The sequence below is a fragment of the Anomaloglossus baeobatrachus genome, chromosome 5, assembly GCF_048569485.1.
Source record: "Anomaloglossus baeobatrachus isolate aAnoBae1 chromosome 5, aAnoBae1.hap1, whole genome shotgun sequence".
In the NCBI taxonomy this organism is placed as follows: Eukaryota; Metazoa; Chordata; class Amphibia; order Anura; family Aromobatidae; genus Anomaloglossus; species Anomaloglossus baeobatrachus.
In genome coordinates this window covers 299708312-299732756 of record NC_134357.1, presented here as the reverse complement: position 1 = coordinate 299732756, position 24445 = coordinate 299708312, and the positions used below count along the sequence as shown (strand labels likewise).

The 24445-nt window shown below is 46.9% G+C and overlaps 1 protein-coding gene across 2 annotated transcripts in view; it reads right to left on the bottom strand.

Annotated features, from left to right (window-relative positions):
* The window catches only part of TMEM94 (transmembrane protein 94), a 149901-nt gene that overhangs the window by 85512 nt on the left and 39944 nt on the right, over positions 1-24445 (bottom strand). For both annotated transcript variants that reach the window (XM_075349644.1, XM_075349645.1), the window contains exons 6-14: positions 21305-21507; positions 20229-20380; positions 19988-20090; positions 19727-19813; positions 4886-5002; positions 3232-3288; positions 3040-3144; positions 2311-2475; positions 2040-2216 (exon numbers count right to left, since the gene is read on the bottom strand). In XM_075349644.1, coding sequence (XP_075205759.1) covers positions 2040-2216; positions 2311-2475; positions 3040-3144; positions 3232-3288; positions 4886-5002; positions 19727-19813; positions 19988-20090; positions 20229-20380; positions 21305-21507 — 1166 coding nt within the window. The remainder of the gene's footprint in view (positions 1-2039; positions 2217-2310; positions 2476-3039; positions 3145-3231; positions 3289-4885; positions 5003-19726; positions 19814-19987; positions 20091-20228; positions 20381-21304; positions 21508-24445) is intronic.

The following is a 24445-nucleotide window of genomic DNA, read 5'->3' as shown; positions in this document are numbered from 1 at the left end:
GAGGGGGCGGGACTAGGGGGCGTTCCTATAGGAGAGCGGGAACTGGAGGGCTATAGAGACCTGCAGGGGAGGAGGGACGCCCCAGCAGTGGGGAGTGTCCCTCCCCTGTGTAGAACGGCCACCGGGAGGAGCCGAGCCTGTCCCTCTGCATGAGTGACATGCGAGGGCAGGAAAACGAAACTAGGCCTCCGGCGAAGCCGGGGCCTAAATTTAAGCGGCGAGGCCGACAAGCAGGCACCATCGGCGCGGTTCTCAGGCAAAAGCTAGAGAACCCGCCGGAAAAGGCAAAATAATCATATACAGCATACTCTCCTCATACAATAAAGAACCGGGACCCCCAACACATAAACGTCTCAGGTACTTAGCTGCTGAGACGCAGGGCCAGGTCCCTGGGGATGAGTGCTCCGGTCCAACAGGATCCTCAAGGGGCTGTGGATGGAGACCGGACTCCTGCCAGGCCTGGCTTGCTCCCACATCAAGCCAGAGCCCAGGAGGGATGGTGAAGGAGCGCGGCATGTAAGGCTCCAGCCTTGGAAATCAACCTTAACAACACCGCCGACACAGTGGGGTGAAAAGGGACATGCCGGGAGTCCAGACTTGGACCCGCTTTTCTTCAAACTCTTTCCAAAAATCAAACAAATCAGATGAAAATGCATGTGTGGATGTATGCCTCCTGAACACAAAGCGATAAACTGGCTAGATCTGGTTCTCCAGGGGGTGTATAAGCTCAGAGGGAGGAGCTACACTTTTAAGTGTAGTACTTTGTGTGTCCTCCGGAGGCAGAAGCTAAACACCCATGGTCTGGGTCTCCCATAGGAACGATAAAGAAATATAAACTCACAATCAGACAGTTGTTTCAAACAATCCTCAAGTTGTCCTAAAAGTTCATATTCTAAAGTGTACAGTTATAAAATAATTTTCCACCAATGTTAAGGAAATAGATAACAAACCTACTACTATATCTTATTAAAGGGGTTGTCCACTACTTGGAAAACCCCTACTCATTCCCCTTGTTCACCCTGTAAAAATAAATAAGCCTATACTCACCTCCGGTGCAGCCGCAGTTCCAGCAATGTCTAAAGCCGCGTTCATGGGGCTCATGACCAATTAGTCCAATTAGTCTTCTCGCCTTTGGACATTTGAGCAGCATGTGAGCGCTGCACTGACGTCCTGCTAAAATGCCCAAAGGCGGGGAGAAGGAAGCCAGCGCTGATTGGTCGCGGGGCCTGCGTGTCACAACAATGTCATGTTGGCCCCCAGAACGCGGCTTTAGACATCACTGGAACCATGGCCGCACCAGAGGTGAGTATAGGCTTATTTATTCATATGGGGACAACTCCTTTAAAGGAAAATACCTTGTTCCCCACCAATCAGACCCTCCTAGTCTGCAGCACTGGTAAGTCAGTAGAATAGCTCAGGTCTCCCATACATAACACACAGGGAGAAAAGAAGATCCAACTCCCCTAACGCTCTGCAGCACACCCTAAGGCTATGTGCCCACGGGACTCTGTACCCGCGGATATATCCACAGGTACGGCCGCGGTTTCCTGCAGCTGATCCCCGGAATACGCAGCTATCCATTGCTGCGGGATTAAAGTGAAATATCTGCGGTAAACCTGCGGACATTCATGCGACTTACCTACAGAAGCCCTGGCCTCTATCTCCATAGTGGAGAGGCGGGACATCCGCAGGAATAATTGACATGCCGCAGCAGCACATACCGCAGCATGGACACAGCACTCCCCATGTCCCATAAGATAACATGGGGAGTGTCTGTGCTTGCTAAAACCTGCGGATTAATGTAGAAAATCCAGATAAATCTGCATGTTTTCCGCGGCAAATTCCGTGGTTACAGAGTCCCGTGGGCATATAGCCTAAGGGCATCAGCATTTAGGACATTATAAAGCAGTACTGAGCAGTTTAACTGTAAATCCAGCATTGGTATGAGACAGAACCTCACTACAAGTAGCAGCATCTCTGTGTATGAAGAGATTCATCAGAAATAATAGACATCATACTTCTGTAAATGTTAGATATACCTGACCACCAGTGTCCTGGCTGAAGCTCACATTAGAGCCTGATGCATGTTTGTTCCGACTATGAGGTTTTCTCTGAGTTTCAGGTCTAGTGACATCATTCTGACGCTCCATAGTCTCCTGCTCATTTACTAGCTGTACATTATTGGTCTCTGCTAATAGTGCCACCATCTCTTGAGGCTACAGAGAAAACAAATAAGAAAGACATTCCAGAGACGACAAGCTTCATGGAAATGACAGTGATACACAAAAGAAAAAAACTTCTGAGCAGTACCTCATCCTCCAAATCGGTCTGGCAGAAGGAACGCAGAGATAATTGATCCGTGAGATCATCATGTTTATCAGTGGTCTGATCTACTCGTCCACTAAAAAACAGAACAGTCTCGGGACTGGGATTCGGCCAGGAAAGGACTCCCTGTTTGTCCACACAGCAGATAACCTTTTAAAAGAACACAGTATACATTACTCAGCAAAACATCCGTATATTTATAGAACTTTACAAACATCATCAACTGATGCACCAAAACAAATGACAGAAGTACTTATTGGAAAGACATTCAGGACTGTTTTGATCTCTTAATGAATTTCTGCAAACAATACTCTCTGGAAGAAAGTTTCATAGTCTCACTGCTTTTAGTGTAAAGAATCCCATCGGCGTTGGGAAAGAAACATAACGCCTCTAAAAATAAAGAATGCCCCATTTTTATATTTATAGTCTTCAGAGAAGTTTTTGTATGTGAACTTAATTGTTTAGAGGCCCTATGATGAATTATCACTAGTTACCTGCCATGCCATTTTAAGTGGGCCCAACATCCATGTAATGAAAGAGGGAGATTTGGGAGCTTGCTATGCGGACTTTAGCGTTCATGTGTATGGGGGAGTCAGGAGAGATTGATATTGGCAGTTGACCATCTAAGGTGTTTGGACATTGATGATTAGGGCATTCCTTGAGTGTAGACTCTTTCACTACGCTAATCTGTGAAAACATGTAAACTTTACTCACCGTGACAGATCCCAGGCCATGCAACAAACGAGAAGTATATGCCAAAGTCTCACATTTCCCCCTAACAACATGCAGAAAGTGAGAACACACAGAGCGCAGCATCTCCTATTAAAAAAATAAACAAATGTCATTTTTAAAAATTAGGCACAAATAAAGAGCAATTGTCCATCAGCTAGACCTTTACATACAGACCTGTGTTGATGCAACCTCTGTATAACTGCTAAGAGTATCTTCAGAGAACTTTGCCACCTAGGAAAAATGACAAAGGCAAACAATATAATATATATACCCACATCGTATTTTTCGGATTATAAAACGCACTTTCCCTCCCAAAATTTTGGGAGGAAAATGAAGGGTCCGTCTTATAATCCAAATGTAGCTTACTGGGAAGTGGAGAATGGGCGCTGTGCTGCCTGCGGTGGGGGCTGTGCTGGCTGCTGTGCTGGCTGTGTGGAGCCGGGCGGTGCGGCAGGTATCCTAGTGCGGGCTTCAAATAATGGCGCCCGGAGTCGGCGAGTGCGCAGATGGAGTTCTCAGTTCAAGATCTCATCTGCGCACACGCCACCTCCAGCCCACTGATCTCCCAGAAGCAGACTTGAGGAAAATGGCACCTGGAGGTTGCGTGTGCGCAGATGAGACCTTGGCCTGTCATTGAGCCAAGAACTCAATCTACGCATGCGCCGACTTCGGGCGCCATTTCTTTGAAGCCTGCACCACCGATAAAGCATTTGGGACACTCACCGCAACACCCTGCTCCACACAGCCGGTATATGGTGCCCGCAGCCAGCACAGCCCTCACCGCCTGCAGCATTACTCTACTCCACCACTGCTCCTGCCTCCTGTGACCCCGCTCCACCACTGCTGCCGCCCTCTCCGGTAAGACACCACTGGAGCATAAGATGGACCCCCCCCCCCTTATCTCTTTTTCAACCTTTTTCATGTCTAAATTTGGGGTGCGTCTTATAAAACGAAAAATATGGTAAATATACTGTATATATATATATCACATATACACACACCCACAAAAGAAATATCCAGTACAATTTGTTTATCCCATTATCACAAAACTTACTACACAAATCTCCTTTTCAGTTCCCACGTAAACGTGGCAGAAGTTAATCAACTATGAAGGGACAAAACCTCCTTTAGCGCTTGTTTACACAGCACAAACTCTTGACTGGAGAGCCACATTTGTTTCCACTCAGTACCAAAAAACATCAACTAAAAAGGATGGGGGTTTTGAGTCCCTTGATACCAAATAGTTAAAAGTCGAAAGTAAAAATGATTTGCGATATCAGAGAAGAGTAGAGAGGGGTGATTCAATGCCGCGCCAATGATCACTGCTCAGATGTCAGATTAACGTATCTTTATTATTAGCACAGGTCTAGGCGTTTCAGGAGCTCAGCTCCCTTCCTCAGGACCGTCAAACACAAAGAGAAACATCAAATGACTTTCACAACTACATCTGGTAAGATTACTCCCCCCTCCCCACCCCGTATATATTGGGGTAATACCCTATCTGCGCTTTTCTTTCCACAGTTTTATCCTGAATGATTTGTGATATGGCAGTCCATCAGCCACGTTTGCCAATAGCCTCTTTAGACAGGCCAAGAAGCGCACAGAACTATGAAAAATAGATGGGTCAGTGTGCATAACCAGCCATAATTCCTGACAGCACAGGTCTTACACAGAACAATGTTTTTTATCTTGTTATCTCTTAAAGCAAGCTAAAAAATCATTTCACCAGACGAACAAGCACTTTGTTGGTATGCTGGGTGATCAGCAGCCTATTTACACGGCACAATTATTTTAAACCAGCGCAAAGGTTATTTTCATGAATACTCACCAGAGAAGATGGGTACTTTCGGCTCATTTGGGCCAGCACACGAGCTTCACATAGTGCTGTTACCAAAATCCACATGACAGGGAAAAGAAGAGGAAGAACTGGCAGTACAGCATTAACCTATATGCCAAGAAAAAGCATCAACAGTTATTATTGAATACACAGATACTTTAGAGGCATTCATTAAAATGTTACTTCTACTGATGATCGCACCACACACTTTCGATATGGCATCAATGGATATGTCTTTCATTTCAACAAGTGAGATAAGTTCTGAATTGCAGTGGACCCCCTCATTACCCTATGACTATAAATATTCTTGCTTTGGTCTAATTATTCAAGTCTACTGGACAGTCAGGGAGCTTGCTATTGACAGTTACACAGTGGAATCTTGGTTTACGAGAACAATCCGTTCTGGGAGTGTGCTTGTAAACCAAGTTAGGCTATGTGCGCACTAGAAAAGTGATTTTTCTTAAGAAAATTTCTTGAGAAACTTCTGGGAGTTGAAGATTACCGCACATGCGGTAAAAAACTGCACCAAAACCGCAGGAAAAACGCATGCGTTTTTGCCGCAGGTTGGTCCCTGCAGTTTTGTTATGCTGTAACTGCAATAAATAATATACAGTCAGGGCCAGAAATATTTGGACAGTGACACAAGTTTTGTTATTTTAGCTGTTTACAAAAACATGTTCAGAAATACAATTATATATATATAATATGGGTGGAAAGTGCACACTCCCAGCTGCAATATGAGAGTTTTCACATCCAAATCGGAGAAAGGGTTTAGGAATCATAGCTCTGTAATGCATAGCCTCCTCTTTTTCAAGGGACCAAAAGTAATTGGACAAGGGACTCTAAGGGCTGCAATTAACTCTGAAGGCGTCTCCCTCGTTAACCTGTAATCAATGAAGTAGTTAAAAGGTCTGGGGTTGATTACAGGTGTGTGGTTTTGCATTTGGAAGCTGTTGCTGTGACCAGACAACATGCGGTCTAAGGAACTCTCAATTGAGGTGAAGCAGAACATCCTGAGGCAGAAAAAAAGAAAAAATCCATCAGAGAGATAGCAGACATGCTTGGAGTAGCAAAATCAACAGTCGGGTACATTCTGAGAAAAAAGGAATTGACTGGTGAGCTTGGGAACTCAAAAAGGCCTGGGCTTGGGAACTCAAAAAGGCCTGGGCGTCCACGGATGACAACAGTGGTGGATGATCGCCGCATACTTTCTTTGGTGAAGAAGAACCCGTTCACAACATCAACTGAAGTCCAGAACACTCTCAGTGAAGTAGGTGTATCTGTCTCTAAGTCAACAGTAAAGAGAAGACTCCATGAAAGTAAATACAAAGGGTTCACATCCAGATGCAAACCATTCATCAATTCCAAAAATAGACAGGCCAGAGTTAAATTTGCTGAAAAACACCTCATGAAGCCAGCTCAGTTCTGGAAAAGTATTCTATGGACAGATGAGACAAAGATCAACCTGTACCAGAATGATGGGAAGAAAAAAGTTTGGAGAAGAAAGGGAACGGCACATGATCCAAGGCACACCACATCCTCTGTAAAACATGGTGGAGGCAACGTGATGGCATAGGCATGCATGGCTTTCAATGGCACTGGGTCACTTGTGTTTATTGATGACATAGCAGACAAGAGTAGCCGGATGAATTCTGAAGTGTACCGGGATATACTTTCAGCCCAGATTCAGCCAAATGCCGCAAAGTTGATCGGACGGCGCTTCATAGTACAGATGGACAATGACCCCAAGCATACAGCCAAAGCTACCCAGGAGTTCATGAGTGCAAAAAAGTGGAACATTCTGCAATGGCCAAGTCAATCACCAGATCTTAACCCAATTGAGCATGCATTTCACTTGCTCAAATCCAGACTTAAGACGGAAAGACCCACAAACAAGCAAGACATGAAGGCTGCGGCTGTAAAGGCCTGGCAAAGCATTAAGAAGGAGGAAACCCAGCGTTTGGTGATGTCCATGGGTTCCAGACTTAAGGCAGTGATTGCCTCCAAAGGATTCGCAACAAAATATTGAAAATAAAAATAGTTTGTTTGGGTTTGGTTTATTTGTCCAATTACTTTTGACCTCCTAAAATGTGGAGTGTTTGTAAAGAAATGTGTACAATTCCTACAATTTCTATCAGATATTTTTGTTCAAACCTTCAAATTAAACGTTACAATCTGCACTTGAATTCTGTTGTAGAGATTTCATTTCAAATCCAATGTGGTGGCATGCAGAGCCCAACTCGCGAAAATTGTGTCACTGTCCAAATATTTCTGGACCTAACTGTAGATAGATAGATAATCGATAGATAGATAGATAGACAGACAGATAATGGATAGTGGGAAAGATGGATAGATAGATAGATAGATAGATAGATAGATGAATAGATAGATAATAGGTGAGAAAGACCTATATAATGTACCACCTCCCTGCATATTCTAAGCTGGCACCCTTTAGTGACTTTCATGTGGCTCTAAAGGGTGCTTTGCCTTGTATTTAGCCAATAAATAAATAATTTAAAAAAAACGACGTGAGGGCCCCCCTATCTTTTGTAGCCAGCTAGGGTAAAGCAGACCACAGCTGGCAGCATTACCTTGGCTGGTAATCCAAAACAGAGGGCACCCCACGCTGTTATTTTACATTAAATAAATAATTTAAAACAAAAAACGTGGGGTCCCCCCCAAATTGGATCACTAGTCAAGGTAAAGCAGACAGCTGTGGTCTGGTATTCTCAGACTAGGGAAATCCACTGTTATTGGACACTCCCCAGCCTAAAAATAGCAGGCCGCAGCCGCCCCAGAAGTGGCGCATCCATTAGATGTGCCAATCCTGGTGCTTCGCCCCAACTCATCCCGTTGCCCTGGTGCGGTGGCAAACGGGGTAATATATGGGGTTGATGCCAGATGTGTAATGTCACCTGGCATCAGGCCCTGGGGTTAGTGATGTCACGCATCTATCAGATACCTGACATTACTAACCCAGTCAGTAATAAAAAAAAAAAATTGACGACAAAAAAAGTTTTACTTGAAAAAACACTCCCCAAAACATTCCCTCTTTCACCAATTTATTGAAAAGAACAATCAAATCCGGGTAATCCAATAAGGGGGTCCCACGATGATCCATACCATAGTCACTGTCCCAGTCAATGAAGAACAGAATGTTCGCCATTGGCTGAGAGAGCAAAGCAGTGACCTGAGCTAACATCAATAGGTCAGCCCAGGTCACTGCAGGGGATGACGAGCGCTGACTTCAGGTGGTTAGATGAGATCATTACCTGCAGTGATCTCCTGCCCTGCTGACGTCAGCGCTGTCACTACCTTCTATGCCGGCCGCGTTCTCAGCAGTATCGCGAGAGCCCGTGACGTCACCGCTAGTGACAGTCTCGGGCCGCCCGCGAGATGGGCATAGGAGGCAGTGAAAGGCAGTGAAAGCGCTGACGTCAGCAGAGCAGGAGATCGTCACTGCAGGTAATGATCTCATCTAACCTCCTGAAGTCAGCGCTCATGATCCCCGCGGCTGCCAGCACTGCAGGGTGAGAAGCTGCTGATACTGCGGGCAGACACTGACACTGCTGTCTAGGCAGCCGCGGGGCTGGAGCGGGACACAGACTGCACGGGCACCCGACGGAGGTCACACGGAAGTGCTTCCGTGCGGCGTTCAGGGAGTGTGATCTGTGTGTTTACTCTGCTCCGCTTCCTCTTCCTGTCATAATGACATCACTGCCTGCAAAACACAGGCAGTGATGAACATTACCGTAGGTAAATCGCAGCTATACCTGCAGAAAAGAAGTGACATGCACATTTTCTCAAGAAATTCTGCAGAAAGAATTTTCTTGAGAAAAAAAGAGAATTTTGTTTACTTACCGTAAATTCTTTTTCTTATAGTTCCGTATTGGGAGACCCAGACCATGGGTGTTTAGCTTCTGCCTCCAGAGGACACACAAGGTACTACACTCAAAAGTGTAGCTCCTCCCTCTGAGCTTATACACCCCCTGGAGAACCAGATCTAGCCAGTTTAGTGCAAAAGCTGAAGGAGAATAGCCACCCACAAGTAAAAACAGAGCAAAAACCGGAACAACCGGAGACTCTGTCAACAACAATAGCCGGTGAAAACACGCGGAACAAGAAATTGCCAACAGGCAACAGGGAGGGAGCTGGGTCTCCCAATACGGAACTATAAGAAAAAGAATTTACGGTAAGTAAACAAAATTCTCTTTTTCTTTATCGTTCCTATGGGAGACCCAGACCATGGGACGTCTCAAAGCTGTCCCTGGGTGGGAAATAAACAGAAAAACTAAGAAGTAGGCAGAACCTAACTTCACAAATGGGCGACAGACGCCTGAAGGATGCGTCTGCCCAAGCTCGCATCTGCCGAAGCATGAGCATGCACTTGGTAGTGCTTTGAAAAGGTATGCAGGCTAGTCCAAGTGGCAGCCTGACAGACTTGTTGAGCCGTAGCCTGGTGCCTGAAAGCCCAAGAGGCACCGACAGCTCTGGTCGAGTGTGCCTTGATCCCCGGCGGGGGAGGCACCTGAGAACACTGGTAGGCGTCCGATATGGTCGACCTAATCCAACGGGCTAAGGTCTGCTTAGAAGCAGAGAGGCCCTTGCGCCGACCTGTGGTTAGCACAAAAAGAGAAGTGCACCGCCTAAGAGCAGCGGTGCGAGACAGATAGATCCGGAGAGCACGCACCACATCCAGAGTATGCAGCGCTTCTTCAAAGCAATGAACAGGAGCCGGACAAAAGGAAGGTAGGATAATGTCCTGGTTAAGGTGGAAAGGAGAGACCACCTTAGGAAGAAAGTCCGGAGTCGGACGGAGAACCACCTTGTCTTGATGAAAAACCAAAAAAGGTGACTCCGAAGAGAGCGCAACCAAATCGGAGACTCTCCTGAGGGAAGTTATGGCCACTAGAAAGACCACTTTCTGTGAAAGACGAAACAAAGAAACCTCCCTAAGGGGCTCAAAAGGGGGTTTCTGCAAAACCGTGAGAACCAAATTGAGGTCCCAGGGATCCAAGGGCCGCCGGTAAGGCGGAATGATGTGAGACGCGCCCTGCATGAAGGTGCGGACCTGAGCCAGCCGGGCGAGACGCCGCTGGAACAGCACTGACAGAGCTGAGACTTGTCCCTTGAGAGAGTTGAGGGACAGTCCCAGCTGCAGACTGGACTGTAGAAAGGACAGAAGGGTCGGCAAGGAAAATGGCCAAGGAGGATGGCCGGAAGAGCGACACCAGGACAGGAAAATTTTCCAAGTCCTGTGATAGATCTTGGCGGAGGAAGACTTACGGGCCCGAGTCATAGTGGAGATGACTTCAGGAGGGATACCAGAAGCCGTCAAGATCCAGGACTCAAGAGCCACGCCGTCAATTTGAGAGCCGCAGAATTCAGGCGGAAAAACGGACCTTGTGAGAGAAGGTCTGGACGGTCCGGAAGATGCCACGGCACCTCTACGGACAGAAGGAGCAGGTCTGGGTACCAAGCTCGCCTGGGCCAGTCCGGAGCAATGAGGATGACTCGACGGCCCTCCATTCTGATCTTGCACAGGACTCTGGGCAAGAGAGCTAGAGGGGGAAACACGTAGGACAGACGAAACTGGGACCAGTCTTGAACCAGAGCGTCCGCGGCGAATGCCTGAGGATCGTGGGAGCGAGGCACGTAAACGGGAACTTTGTTGTTGTGACGGGATGCCATTAGGTCCACATCCGGAGTGCCCCACTTGCGGCAGATTGACTGAAAAACTGCCGGGTGCAGGGACCACTCGCCACTGTCCACGGTTTGACGGCTGAGATAATCTGCCTCCCAGTTTTCCACGCCTGGGATGTGGACTGCGGATATGGTGGACTTGGAGTCCTCCGCCCATTGAAGGATGCGTTGTACCTCAAACATTGCCAGGCGGCTGCGTGTCCCGCCTTGGTGATTGATGTAGGCAACCGCTGTCGCGTTGTCCGACTGGACTCGGATGTGCCTGCCCGCCAGCAGATGGTGAAAAGCTAGGAGAGCCAGAAGCACGGCTCTGGTTTCCAGCACATTGATCGAAAGGGCTGACTCGGACGGAGTCCAAGTGCCCTGCGCTCGGTGGTGGAGACATACCGCTCCCCAGCCGGATAGACTGGCATCCGTGGTGAGGATCACCCAGGACGGGGCCAGAAAGGAGCGCCCCTGGGACAGAGAGAGGGGCTGAAGCCACCACTGAAGAGAGCTCCTGGTCTGTGGCGACAGAGCCACTAACCTGTGCAAGGAGGAAGGCCGCTTGTCCCAACAGCGGAGAATGTCCAGCTGCAAAGGACGCAGATGGAACTGGGCAAAGGGAACAGCCTCCATTGACGCCACCATCTGACCCAGCACCTGCATCAGGTGCCTGAGGGAATAACGGCGGGGCCTCAGCAGAGAGCGCACCGCCAGTTGGAGGGACTGCTGTTTGACTAAGGGCAACTTTACAAGTGCCGGCAAAGTCTCGAACTGCATCCCTAGGTACGTGAGACTCTGGGTCGGAGTCAGAGTGGACTTGGGAAGATTGACAAGCCACCCCAATTGGGCTAGAGTGGCGAGAGTGAGCGAGACACTCCGCTGACAGTCCACGCTGGATGAAGCCTTGACTAGAAGGTCGTCCAGGTAAGGGATCACTGCCAACCCCTGTAGGTGCAGGACCGCAATCACTGCTGCCATGACCTTGGTGAATACCCGAGGAGCTGTGGCCAACCCGAAGGGGAGAGCCACGAATTGGAAATGTTCCTCTCCGATTGCAAAACGTAGCCAACGCTGGTGTGAAACTGCAATTGGCACATGCAGATAGGCATCTCTGATGTCGATGGATGCCAGGAAATCCCCTTGGGTCATTGAGGCAATGACTGATCGCAGAGACTCCATGCGAAAATGCCGCACCTGAAAATGCTTATTGAGAAGCTTGAGAAGAAGCTTGAGATCCAGGATGGGCCGGAAGGAACCGTCCTTTTTGGGGACTAGGAAGAGATTTGAGTAGAAACCTCTGAACCGTTCCCGGGCGGGAACCGGTACAATTACTCCGTTTGCCTGCAAGGATGCCACGGCCTGTGAGAAGGCGGCGGCCTTGGAGCAGGGGGGAGTTGAGAGAAAAAATCTGTTTGGCGGGCTGGAAGAGAATTCTATCCTGTAGCCGTGGGAGATGATATCCCTCACCCACTGATCGGAGACGTGTTGAAACCACGCGTCGCCAAAGTGGGAGAGCCTGCCACCGACTAAGGACGTTGCTGGCGCGGACAGATAGTCACGAGGAGGCTGCCTTGGCGGCAGCACCTCCTGCGGTCTTTTGTGGACGCGCTTTTGGGCGCCAGTTGGATTTCTGGTCCTTGGCTGAGTTAGTGGACGAGGCCGAGGGCTTAGAGGACGACCAGTTGGAGGAACGAAAGGAACGAAACCTCGACTGATTCCTGCCCTGGACAGGTTTCCTGGTTTTGGTTTGTGGCATGGAAGTACTCTTCCCGCCAATAGCTTCCTTAATACTTTCATCCAGCTGTTCACCGAACAGCCGGGACCCAGCAAAAGGGAGTCCAGCAAGGTACTTCTTTGAAGAAGCATCTGCCTTCCACTCTCGAAGCCACAAGATCCTGCGGATAGCGAGGGAATTAGCCGAAGCCACCGCAGTGCGGTGAGAAGCCTCCAGCATGGCAGACATGGCATAGGATGAAAAAGCTGAAGCTTGAGAAGTTAAGGTAACCATTTCGGGCATAGATTCCCTGGCGAGGGAATGCATCCCCTCTAGAGAAGCAGAGATGGCTTTGAGAGCCCACACTGCTGCAAAAGTCGGGGAGAACGAAGCCCCCGCCGCTTCATATACGGATTTGGCCAGAAGGTCAATCTGGCGGTCAGTGGAATCCTTAAGAGAGGTGCCATCAGCCACCGATACAACGGTCCGGGCTGAGAGTCTAGACACCGGGGGGTCTACCTTTGGGGAATGAAACCACTCCTTGACCACCTCAGGTGGAAAGGGAAAGCGATCATCAGAACCACGCTTTGGGAAGCGTTTGTCAGGACAGGCCCTGGGCTTGGTCACAGCGGCCTGAAAACTGGAGTGGTTAAAGAACACACTCTTTGTCCTCTTAGGCGAGGTAAACTGGTGCTTTTCTGCCAGGAGGGTTGCTCCTCTGATACTGGCGGATTGAGATCCAGTACAGAATTAATGGACGCAATCAAATCACTAACATCTGAGTCACTTTCGGACAGATCAATGGGGTACATGGAGTTAACCTCCGAGCCCCCCCGTAAAGGCATCCTCCTCGTCCTGCGAGTCAGCTCCTGAATCAGAGTCGCGGGACGAGGAAGGAGAGGGAACCCTGCGTCTCTACTTAGAAGGACGGGGTCTGGGACCAGATGATGAATCCTCTGTGAGCTCCGGTCCTGAGAGACCCCTAGCAGCAGAGGCACCCTGTGAAAGGGGCTGATGCATGTTCAGCAAAGTCCTGGACAGAAGTCCCATGGAGTCAGCAAAAGACTGGGAGATAGACCTAGAAAAGGATTCTACCCAAGCCGGGGGTTCAGCCACAGGAGCAGGAGCAGCCTGAGAGACCACTGGGGGTGAGACTCCAGGCTGAGGCACCGCCAGGTTAGAGCAGGTATCACAATGTGGGAATATGCTCGGTTCAGGCAGCAGGAGCTTACATGCAGTGCATACTGCATACAGCTTTGGAGCCTTGCTCCTCGTGTGAGACATGCTGCTGGAGTGGGGGCTCTGCCAGAGAATGAACCCCAGAGAGTATAATCAGAGGTCCACAACCGGAGACCGGTTGTGGCTTACCAGACCGCTGGAGCGGTGTTGTGTGCCCTCCAGATCCCGAAGCCCGGACCCCCAAGCACAGCAACTCAGCAGAGATGCTGCAGACCAGCGCTGCAATGCAGAGAGAACGCTGAGAAAATGGCCGCCGGAGCGAAGAGAGGGGGCGGGACTTGCTGAGGAGCGGGATCTGGAGGGCCATAGAAACCTACAGGGGAGGGGACACACACTGCAGTGGGGAGTGTCCCTTCCCTGTGCAAAACGGCCGCCGGGCGGAGCCGAGCCTGTCCCTCTGCATGAGTGACATGCAAGGGCAGTGAAACCGAAACTAGGCCTCCGGCGAAGCCAGGGCCTAAATTCGAGCGGCGCGGCCGGCGCGCAGGCACCATCGGCGCGCTTCTCAGGCGACAGCCAGAGAACCCGCCGGAAATGTCATAAAACACAATCAGCACACTCTCCCACAACAATAAAGTACAGGGACCCCCAATATATAAACGTCTCAGGTACTTAGCTTGCTGAGACGCAGGGTTCCAAGTCCCTGGGGATGAGTGCTCCGGTCCAGCAGGGTCCTGAAGGGCTGCGGATGGAGACCGGTCTCCTGCCAAGCATGGAGACCGTGCTGGCTCCCACTTCAAGCCAGAGCCCAGGAGGGATGGTGAAGGAGCGCGGCATGTAAGGCTCCAGCCTTGGAATCAACCTTAACAACACCGCCGACACAGTGGGGTGAGAAGGGACATGCCGGGAGTCCAGACTTGGACCCGCTTTTCTTCAAACGCTTTCCAAAAATCAAAAATCAGATGAGAATGCATGTGTGGATGTATGCCTCCTGAACACAAAGCGATGAACTGGCTAGATCTGGTTCTCCAGGGGGTGTATAAGCTCAGAGGGAGGAGCTACACTTTTAAGTGTAGTACTTTGTGTGTCCTCCGGAGGCAGAAGTTAAACACCCATGGTCTGGGTCTCCCATAGGAACGATAAAGAAAAACGCAGTGTGCGCACAGCTATTTTTTTTCCCATAGGTTTTGCTGGGAATTGTCTGCAGAAAGATTACAAACATTTCTCAAGAAATTTCTGCAGCAAAACCGCGGGTAAAAACGCAGTGTGCGCACAGGGCCTTACTCGTTTAGCAAAGCAAGATTTCCTATAGGAAATAATGCAAGCTCAGACAATTCGTTCTATAACTCGTTCAATGTCCCATCCTGGTCCCCTATTGTGCCATTCCACACACACACAAACACGCACGCACGCACAGACACACATTATACTCGCTTTACCTTCCGTTCCATCGCCGGTCTCTCGGTTCTTGTAGTCCGCCGGTACAGGATGTGTTTCGGGTAACCATCGTGACCGATGCCCCGGAGCTTCTGCTGCTAGAGTGCTGACATCAAAGGCAGAAGCCGCTTGCCTCTGATTGGTCAGCGCGCTGCCTTTGAGTAGCGGTGTTGAGGATAAGAATTTAGTAACCAAAAATACTTAATTCAGCCATTTCATAAACTAAAGGCCGCTTTACACGCTGCGACATCGCTCAAGCGATCTCGTTGGGGTCACGGAATTTGTGACGCACATCCGGTCGCTTTAGCGATGCCGTTGCGTGTGACACCTTTGAGCGATTTTGCATCGTTACAAAAACGTGCAAAATCGCTCATCGGTGACATGGAGGTCCATTCTCTAATATCGTTGCTGCAGCAGTAACGAAGTTGATCCTCGTTCCTGTGGCAGCACACATCGCTCCGTGTGACACCGCAGGAACGAGGAACCTCTCCTTACCTGCCTCCCGACCGCAATGCAGAAGGAAGGAGGTGGGCGGGATGTTCGTCCCGCTCATCTCCGCCCCTCCGCTTCTATTGGGCGGCGGTTCAGTAACGCAGCTGTGACACTGACCGAACCGCCCCCTTAGAAAGGAGGCGGTTCGCCGGTCACAGCGACGTCGCAGGGCAGGTAAGTAGTGTGACGGGTCTGGGCGATGTTCTGCGCCACGGGCAGCGATTTGCCCATGTCGCACAACCGATGGGGGTGGGTACCCACGCTAGCGATATCGGTCACGATATCGCAGCGTGTAAAGCGGCCTTTAGGTATGTAGCTTAGTAGATGTAATCTAACACACATATTTATGAATGCTTTTGTTTCTTACTAACACACACACATTATATATATATATATATATATATATATATATATATATATATATATATATATATATATATATATATATATATATATATTGCATATTTAGTGATTTTCTTTAATACAGCATACCAGCACATGTAACTTAAAAATGGCTGCTGTATCCTGGATAACTCCCAAAGAAGTTAAGGAACAAAGGAATTCCTAAAGTTTGGACTGACCAATCCAGCAGAGACTATGCAAATTCCTATATGTTCTGAGTCCAGACGGCGATACTTGATTGGACTATACTTTCGTCTACACCCATACTATAAAAAGATTTGTTTTTGGAAAATAAAGAGTAAAGAGTAGAGAGCCGTTCACGCCAGTCGTGAGAGAGAGAGTCATAATTGGTCTATCCAATTATTATCTATCTCGCGTGCACACACGACATTCTATATAATTTGGACACGGCAGTCAGACCTTAAGAGACCCATTGTAGTCTCATCTCAACAGTTGGCGCTCCATGTGTGGAGCCACCGAAAGAAAAATGAATGGCTAAATTTCCCTTCCGGATCGAGGAGACTGTTTCCAAGTACCCGAAGGTCCCCCAACAAAAGAACTGATCACTCTCAAAAACCACAGGTGAGCTTCATCTACATTGTGTGTATTGTTTTGCCTGTGGGTCAGGGGGTTTTCGGAGAAAGGTTTGGCCTTTCATCTGGGAGGGGGATTATACTGCAGGCCTACAGTGTGCCGATTTAATAATAATAATCTTTATTTCTATAGCGCCAACATATTCCGCAGCACTTTACAATTCAGGAGGCTCATATACATATCATATACATAAACATATACAAACAAGTAACAATTATAGAAGATACAATATTTAAAGGGAAAAATGGCAACCCTGCTCGTGAGAGCTTACAATCTACAATGAGATGGGGGGAGGGGCAAGGTACAAGTGCTTATTTACAAAGACAATCCAGCCATCTCATGGGAGATAGATAATGGCTTCCTGGACCAGTTGGCCAGAGCCTTGAGATGTATTTGGAGCCATGGCGTTTGACGTGGGGTTATGTTCTGAGAAGTTGTAGAGGGATTAGGTGATATTAGTTTGGCTAGGGTTACCCAATACACATCCTGTACCGGCGAACTAAAAGAACCAGGAGGCCGGCAAGAGAACGGAAGGTAAGGTGAGCATAATATGTGTGTGTGCATATGTGTTTGTGCGGACTGCAAGAGTGGGTCAGAGCGCGGTGAAAGTACAGAACAGGAAGTGTGTGCGGCGAGTATTTGCTCATACGGCAAAGCTTGCTCGTAAACAGAGTTACAAATTTACAGCAAGCTTTGCTCATATAGCGAAATACTCACACACCAAGTTACTCGTAAACCGAGGTTCCACTGTACAGTATATGTTAAAATAAATGTAGTAAAATCTGCAAGTATCATGGTAAAGAGCAAGAAGACTAGAGCAAAATCAGACGTGTAGCTAGGGGTCCAGCTCGAAACTTTTCCCGTTTTTCCATCTGGCCCAGAGCGACACAACTTCTTCCAGTCACAACTCGTCTGCAGAGATTACAACAAAGGCACATCTGACTCCTCACATTGTCTGCACTGTCCCCCTCTATTCCCAACCTACACAAACTCCCCATCCTATTGTCACCCCAATGCTGAACCGCTGCTATGTGCCCCTATTACTGATCCTTTTAGTACCCCACATAATGTCCACCACCGTGCCTCTTCCAGAGCAAAATATCTCCTTTGTGCCCTCTAGATGGTAAAATTGCCCTCCTAGAAAATATTAACACCATGCCCAAGTACCCTAGAAAACAGTACCCACATTTTGACCCAAGGAAGAAGTAACACCCCTTTGTGCCCATTTCACAATCACACTACATTGAGTGCCCCATAACAATAATGCTTCGTAAGTGCACACTTTACATTTAATTATGTCTCCTGTATCTCCCCATATATTGTTTCCCTCTACACAGCATGATGTCCCCACAGCTCCCACATAGATACACAGCATGATGCCCCCACAGCTTCTACATACACAGCATGATACACAGCTCCCTATACACAGCATGATGTGCCCCACAGCTTCTACATACACAGCATGATACACAGCTCCCTATACACAGCATGATGCCCCCACAGCTCCCACATAGATATACAGCATGATGCCCCCACAGCTTCTACATACACAGCATGATACACAGCTCCCTATACACAGCATGATGTGCCCCACAGCTTCTACATACACAGCATGATACACAGCTCCCTATACACAGTATGATGTGCCCCACAGCTTCTACATACACAGCATGATACACAGCTCCCTATACACAGCATGATGTCCCCCACAGCTTCTACATACACAGCATGATACACAGCTCCCTATACACAGCATGATGTCCCCCACAGCTTCTACATACACAGCATGATACACAGCTCCCTATACACAGCATGATGGGCCTCACAGATTCTACATGCACAGCATGATACACAGCTCCGTATACACAGCATGATGGGCCCCACAGCTTCTACATACACAGCATGATACACAGCTCCCTATACAAAGCATGATGGGCCCCACAAAAAAAACCCATAAGAAACCACAAAGTCTCCTGATGTACGCTAACAACTCAAGGTGATTAAGAACCAAGAAATTACATAGTAATGAATCACAGACACTGTCTTCATTCATATTACAGAGCATTTGACATGAAACTGCAACATGCAACACGCCCTAAGGGTTAATTAGTGAGTGCGCAGAGCTCAAATAGGAGTTCAGGGGTGGCAGGCCTCCTTAGTATGCCAGATTACCTCCTTGTGGTAAGGAGGACACCAGAATTGTCAGTTTTCAAAACAGTTCTCCTAATTACAGCTTCTGTTCACGAGTCACAGTAGCAGGAGAAGCTACTGACCAGGACTGTGTCTCAGGGAGGAGCACCCACCCTACAAGCAACAAGGAAGTAAGGAGACTGCAAAGCTCTAAGCTGCTCAAGAGACAACTTGAGAATACCCATTTCTTTACCTCATGTTTTGATATATTGGATGTTAATTTCTCTATTGTAAATATAAGACATTAAACAAAAAAAAAAGGAGTGAATTGATTTTTCATTTTGAATCTGCAATTGCTTAATATTGGTACTGGGACCCATTGAAGCGTGAATAGACACGAAACGGCCATCGTCCTAAATGCTTCCCATCTCCTCCCATTATGTTTTAAAGGATCACTAATTAAAGGATTTTATGAATGATGAGATAAACTTGATTTTTTCTTTTTTTCTGAATGGTCAATGACTTTTCAAGTTTTTGCATCACGGAATCCATTTGTAGGAGTGTTTGGTAAGCTTATTTTTCAGTTATATAGGTAATGCAGAAATGTTTCTCTTAATTTTTTACTAACGTTAAAATGACGTTTTCCGATGAAGCTCAGCCACAATTTGGGCTTCAAAGAATGACAAAGATTGCAGCCGTGTGGGCCTTCACCAGGCCATATGCTGCTATGGAAATCCACTGATTCTTTGCGATCTCAGGGCTGGCAGGATGTAAATGCTGCTGTCAAAGATTGACAGCAGCATATAAATACCAAACAGCAGATATCACTCACTCTGGTCTATTGCAATTATACAGATATGTCGATTATGTCAAACAATTGGCATCTCCATGGTATTGTGTGGGCTCAGATCCTGACCTTGCTCCACATACAAGGACCCGACCTGTGATATATTACGTCACATGTCGGGAAACATGTAAGCCATGGCAAATGTCACCATATCATATAGGGCTGGTCAGAATACACGGTCAAAGCATATTTACTATGATCTTGTAATCTCTGTATATAATATTGAAAAGTAAAAAGTTAGAAAATGTCAGTAAGAAAAATTGTTAACAGTTCTACAAACAGAACAAAATCCTAACTATGTATCATGAAACAAAAACAGAACAAGATGCAAACTATGACGTCCCAATACCTGAAGCTGAAGCAAAGCATAGGCAGCAGGGGGTGTCCCAGGAGCATGGAAGATGAAACGCAGCACATTGGTGATGAGGAACGCAGCCTGTAGGTTTGGAAAAGTAAAGAACACAATAATACGGGTCGCTCACATGTTTGTGCCAAATATACTGAATGCATAAAAGAAATTTACAATAAATATAAAATATAAATTATAATATTCAAGACTTTCTTTATAAGTGTACTGTGCGTGTGTAAAACTAGGGCTAAATCAACTCACCATAATGACAGGGACGGCATGGATGAGTATCACAGACTGAACGGTGAATCTTTCATTATCCAGAGCAGTGACAGGACGGGAGAGAGCCTGGTCCAGCCAGCTCCTGAAAAAGAAAGGTCATGTCACAGGACAACGTACAGGTCTGCTTGATAGATACCAATAAAGAAGGAGCCAAATCCAGAACTGTTCTAGATCCAGAGATGGGGGAAAATATAGAATTTTAAGTATATGTCCGCTGTACCTGACATTATCCATCACTGGGGTTTTCAAGACACGAAATAGATGATGCTGCTGAGGGTACTGCGGTGCTTTCTTGCCTTCAGCTTGAGGGGATGGTGGTGGAGAGAAGGGAGGGAAAAGATCTCCTGGTTCTAGGACTATATGTTCATCATCCTGTAAGCAATGGAAGAGACAGAATATATATTGTTACCTGTTATCTTACAGAGTTTAGGCACCATAAACACTGATCTTTAAAAGGGGCTTGTCTGGCCTTCAGGCAAACTGCACCAGCAGCAAAGATGTGTTCAAAATCTGATAACGTCACCCCAGTGGATCCAGTGCAGGCCACTCCTATGGTCTGCGCTGAGTCAGAAAGCCATAATGTCCGTTCTTCAATTACCAGACTGCTGAGGCCTGTTATTGCCTGCAGACGTCCGGTGACTGAAACGGCAGACTCTTCCACTCACCTGACCACTGCAGTCGATCACAAGTCTCATCAGTCAGGTGATTGAAACCGGGACTTATATCTACACACTACTACTAGGCGGCACAGTAGCTCAGTGGTTAGCACTGCAGTCTTGCAGCGTGCGCTGGGGTCCTGGGTTCAAATCCCACCAAGTAAACCATGTGCAAGGAGTTTGTATGTTCTCCCCGTGTTTGTGTGGGTTTCCTACGGGTTCTCCGGTTTCCTCACACACTCCAAAGACATACTGATAAGGTAATTTAGATTGTGAGCCCCAACGGGGACAATGTTACAAATGTATGTAAAGCACTGTGGAGTTAATAGCGCTATATAAATGAATAAATATTATTATTATTACTAACAAGAAAATTTAAAATACTTATGGCAAATAGAAATTAGAAACAGCCATTATTGTGGGGGGGAGGGGTAGTGCCTGATCTCCTAGATCAAATCTTAAAGAATTTTTCAAAGATGTCTCTATTGTTAATGTACTGAGACAACGTACAATTAAACGGAGGAATTTTAGTAATTTCTTTGTATATTTTTTATACTATACTTTCCGTTAAATGTAACCAGCACATCATAGGAACACAGTCATTTTGATGTTGGTGTGAAGCATATATTGATCCACTTACCTTCATGCCTCGTAGAGATGCAAAGGCTTCCTGCCCTGGCCTCAGGGCAATGACATCCCCATCGACCAGCAGACTAACCGGGAGGTTCACTAGTCGGCCATCTCTATAGACCCAGTGAAGAGACCATGATGGAGCTGATGGCATGTACAGGTCGGGATACACAGTATCCTCCCATATTGGCTGTGGCCCGCTGTTTAGAATATCTGCAGGAATGTAGTAAATGGAATAACATGATGGAATAGGCTAGCTTCTGTTGGATAAAGACTGCTTATTTACAGTAAAAAATATGGCACGCTAGCCTATTCTATATACAGTGCTGGCCAAAAGTATTGGCACCCCTGCAATTCTCTCAGATAATACTCAGTTTCTTCTTGAAAATGATTATCTTTATTTAATTTGTCTTCAATGAAAAAAAATAAAAAAAATTGTCATAAAGCCAAATTGGATATAGTCCACACCAAACATAAAAAAAGGGGGTGGACAAAAGTATTGGCACTGTTTGAAAAATCATGTGATGCTTCTCTAATTTGTGTAATTAACAGCACCTGTAACTTACCTGTGGCACCTAACAGGTGTTGGCAATAACTAAATCACACTTACAGCCAGTTGACATGGATTAAAGTTGACTCAACCTCTGTCCTGTGTCCTTGTGTGTATCACATTGAGCATGGAGAAAAGAAAGAAGACCAAAGAACTGTCTGAGCACTTGAGAATCCAAATTGTGAGGAAGCATGAGCAATCTCAAGGCTACAAGTCCATCTCCAAAGACCTGAAAGATCCTGTGTCTACGGTGCGCAGTGTCATCAAGACGTTTAAAGCCCATGGCACTGTGGCTAACCTCCCTAGATGTGGAAGGAAAAGAAAAATTGACAAGAGATTTCAACGCAAGATTGTGCGGATAGTGGATAAAGAACCTCAACTAACATCCAAAAAAGTTCAAGCTGCCCTGCAGTCTGAGGGTACAACAGTGTCAACCCGTACTATCCATCAGCGTCTGAATGAAAAGGGACTGTATGGTAGGATACCCAGGAAGACCCCACTTCTTACCCTGAGACATAAAAAAACCAGGCTGGAGTTTGCCAAAACTTACCTGAGCAAGCCTAAAACGTTTTGGAAGAATGTTCTCTGGTCAGATCAGACAAAAGTAGAGCTTTTTGGGAAAAGCCATCAACATAGAGTTTACAGGAAAAAAAAAGAGGCATTCAAAGAAAAGAACACGGTCCCTACAGTCAAACATGGCGGAGGTTCCCTGATGTTTTGGGGTTGCTTTGCTGCCTCTGGCACTGGACTGCTTAACCGTGTGCATGGCATTATGAAATCTGAAGACTACCAACAAATTTTGCCGCATAATGTAGGGCCCAGTGTGAGAAAGCTGGGTTTCCCTCAGAGGTCATGGGTCTTCCAGCAGGAAAATGACAAAAAAAAAAAAATTCAAAAAGCACTAGAAAATGGTTTGAGAGAAAGCACTGGAGACTACTAAAGTGGCCAGCAATGAGTCCAAACCTGAATCCCATAGAACACCTGTGGAGAGATCTCAAAATGGCAGTTTGGAGAAGGCCCCCTTCAAATCTCAGGGACCTGGAGCAGTTTGCCAAAGAAGAATGGTCTAAAGTTTCAGCAGAGCATTGTAAGAAACTAACTGATGGTTACTGGAAGCGGTTGTTCACAGTTATTTTGGCTAAAGGTTGTGCAACCAAGTATTAGGCTAAGGGTGCCAATACTTTTGTCTGGCCCATTTTTGGAGTTTTGTGTGAAATGATCAATGATTTGATTTTTGTTTCATTCTCTTTTGTGTTTTTTCATTGCAAGCAAAATAAATGAAGATAATAATACCAAAGAATTTGTGATTGCAATCATTTTCAAGAAGAAACTGAGTATTATCTGACAGAATTGCAGGGGTGCCAATACTTTTAGCCAGCACTGTAGTAAAGTTAAATGGGATCAGATCACATTTTATACTGTACAGATCCTGTAAAAAGCCAAGAAACAAGTGTGAAAGGAGCATGAAATGTGCAGAAAAATGCAGCTAAAAAGGGCAAGACCAGACAGTGCCTCAAATATTTGGGCTGTGAGGTTAACAAAGGAGTTGTTTTTCCAATCCCATGTATGGATAGGACACAGAGTATACTGGAAAGAGAATAAAACTCAAGAAATAGGATTCATAGCTTTCCTGAGACCAGCAAAGCCATGGTAGGCCATCTGTATGAAGGGTACCATGAGAGGGGATTTCATAAGGGGCAATACACACACAATTTGTGTCTACCTTGCATTTCTCTGATACGAGCCACTCTGTATTAGACCTAGCAGTATAGATGTGATGTGTGTAGTTACAATCTCTGCACAGCAGAGGACATCAGTGATATATTAGCTCCTGGCAATAGGGCACCCTTTGTGGCAATGAAAAGAAAAAAGTTGTAGTTACTGTCCCATGTATAATAACAGAATGACTCGTGTTTTACAAACTCAGGTACATTGGGAGACCGGGTGCCAGCCATTGTTTCCAGCGAACAACCAAACTTGACATGGAGTAAGAGGGAAAACTCATCCCTTTAGGGCATTCCACAGTATACATCCAGAAGAAAAAAAAATTAACCATCTGATAATAGATCTATGTGTTCAGGAAACCAGGGACGAAGATGTTAGCCCAGTGTAAGGGGTACTTTGCCCACTACGACATCGCAGCTGCGATGTCGGTGGGGTCAAATCGAAAGTGACGCACATCCGGCGTCGTTGTCGACATCGGAGTATGTGAATCGTTTTTAATACGATTAACGAGCGCAAAAGTGTCGAAATTGTATGATTGGTGTAGTGTCGGGCATTTCCATAAAGTCGCTGCAGCGACAGGTACGATGTTGTTCCTTGTTCCTGCGGCAGCACACATCGCTGTGTATGAAGCCGCAGGAGCGAGGAACATCTCCTTACCTGCGTCCCGCCTGCAATGAGGAAGGAAGAAGGTGGGCGGGATGTTTACGTCCCGCTCATCTCCGCCCCTCTGCTTCTATTGGCCGCCTGCCATGTGACGTCGCTGTGACACCGCACGACCCGCCCCCTTAGGAAGGAGGCGGTTCGCCGGCCAGAGCGACATCACAGGGCAGGTAAGTGCGTGTGAAGCTGCCATAGCGATAATGTTCGCTACGGCAG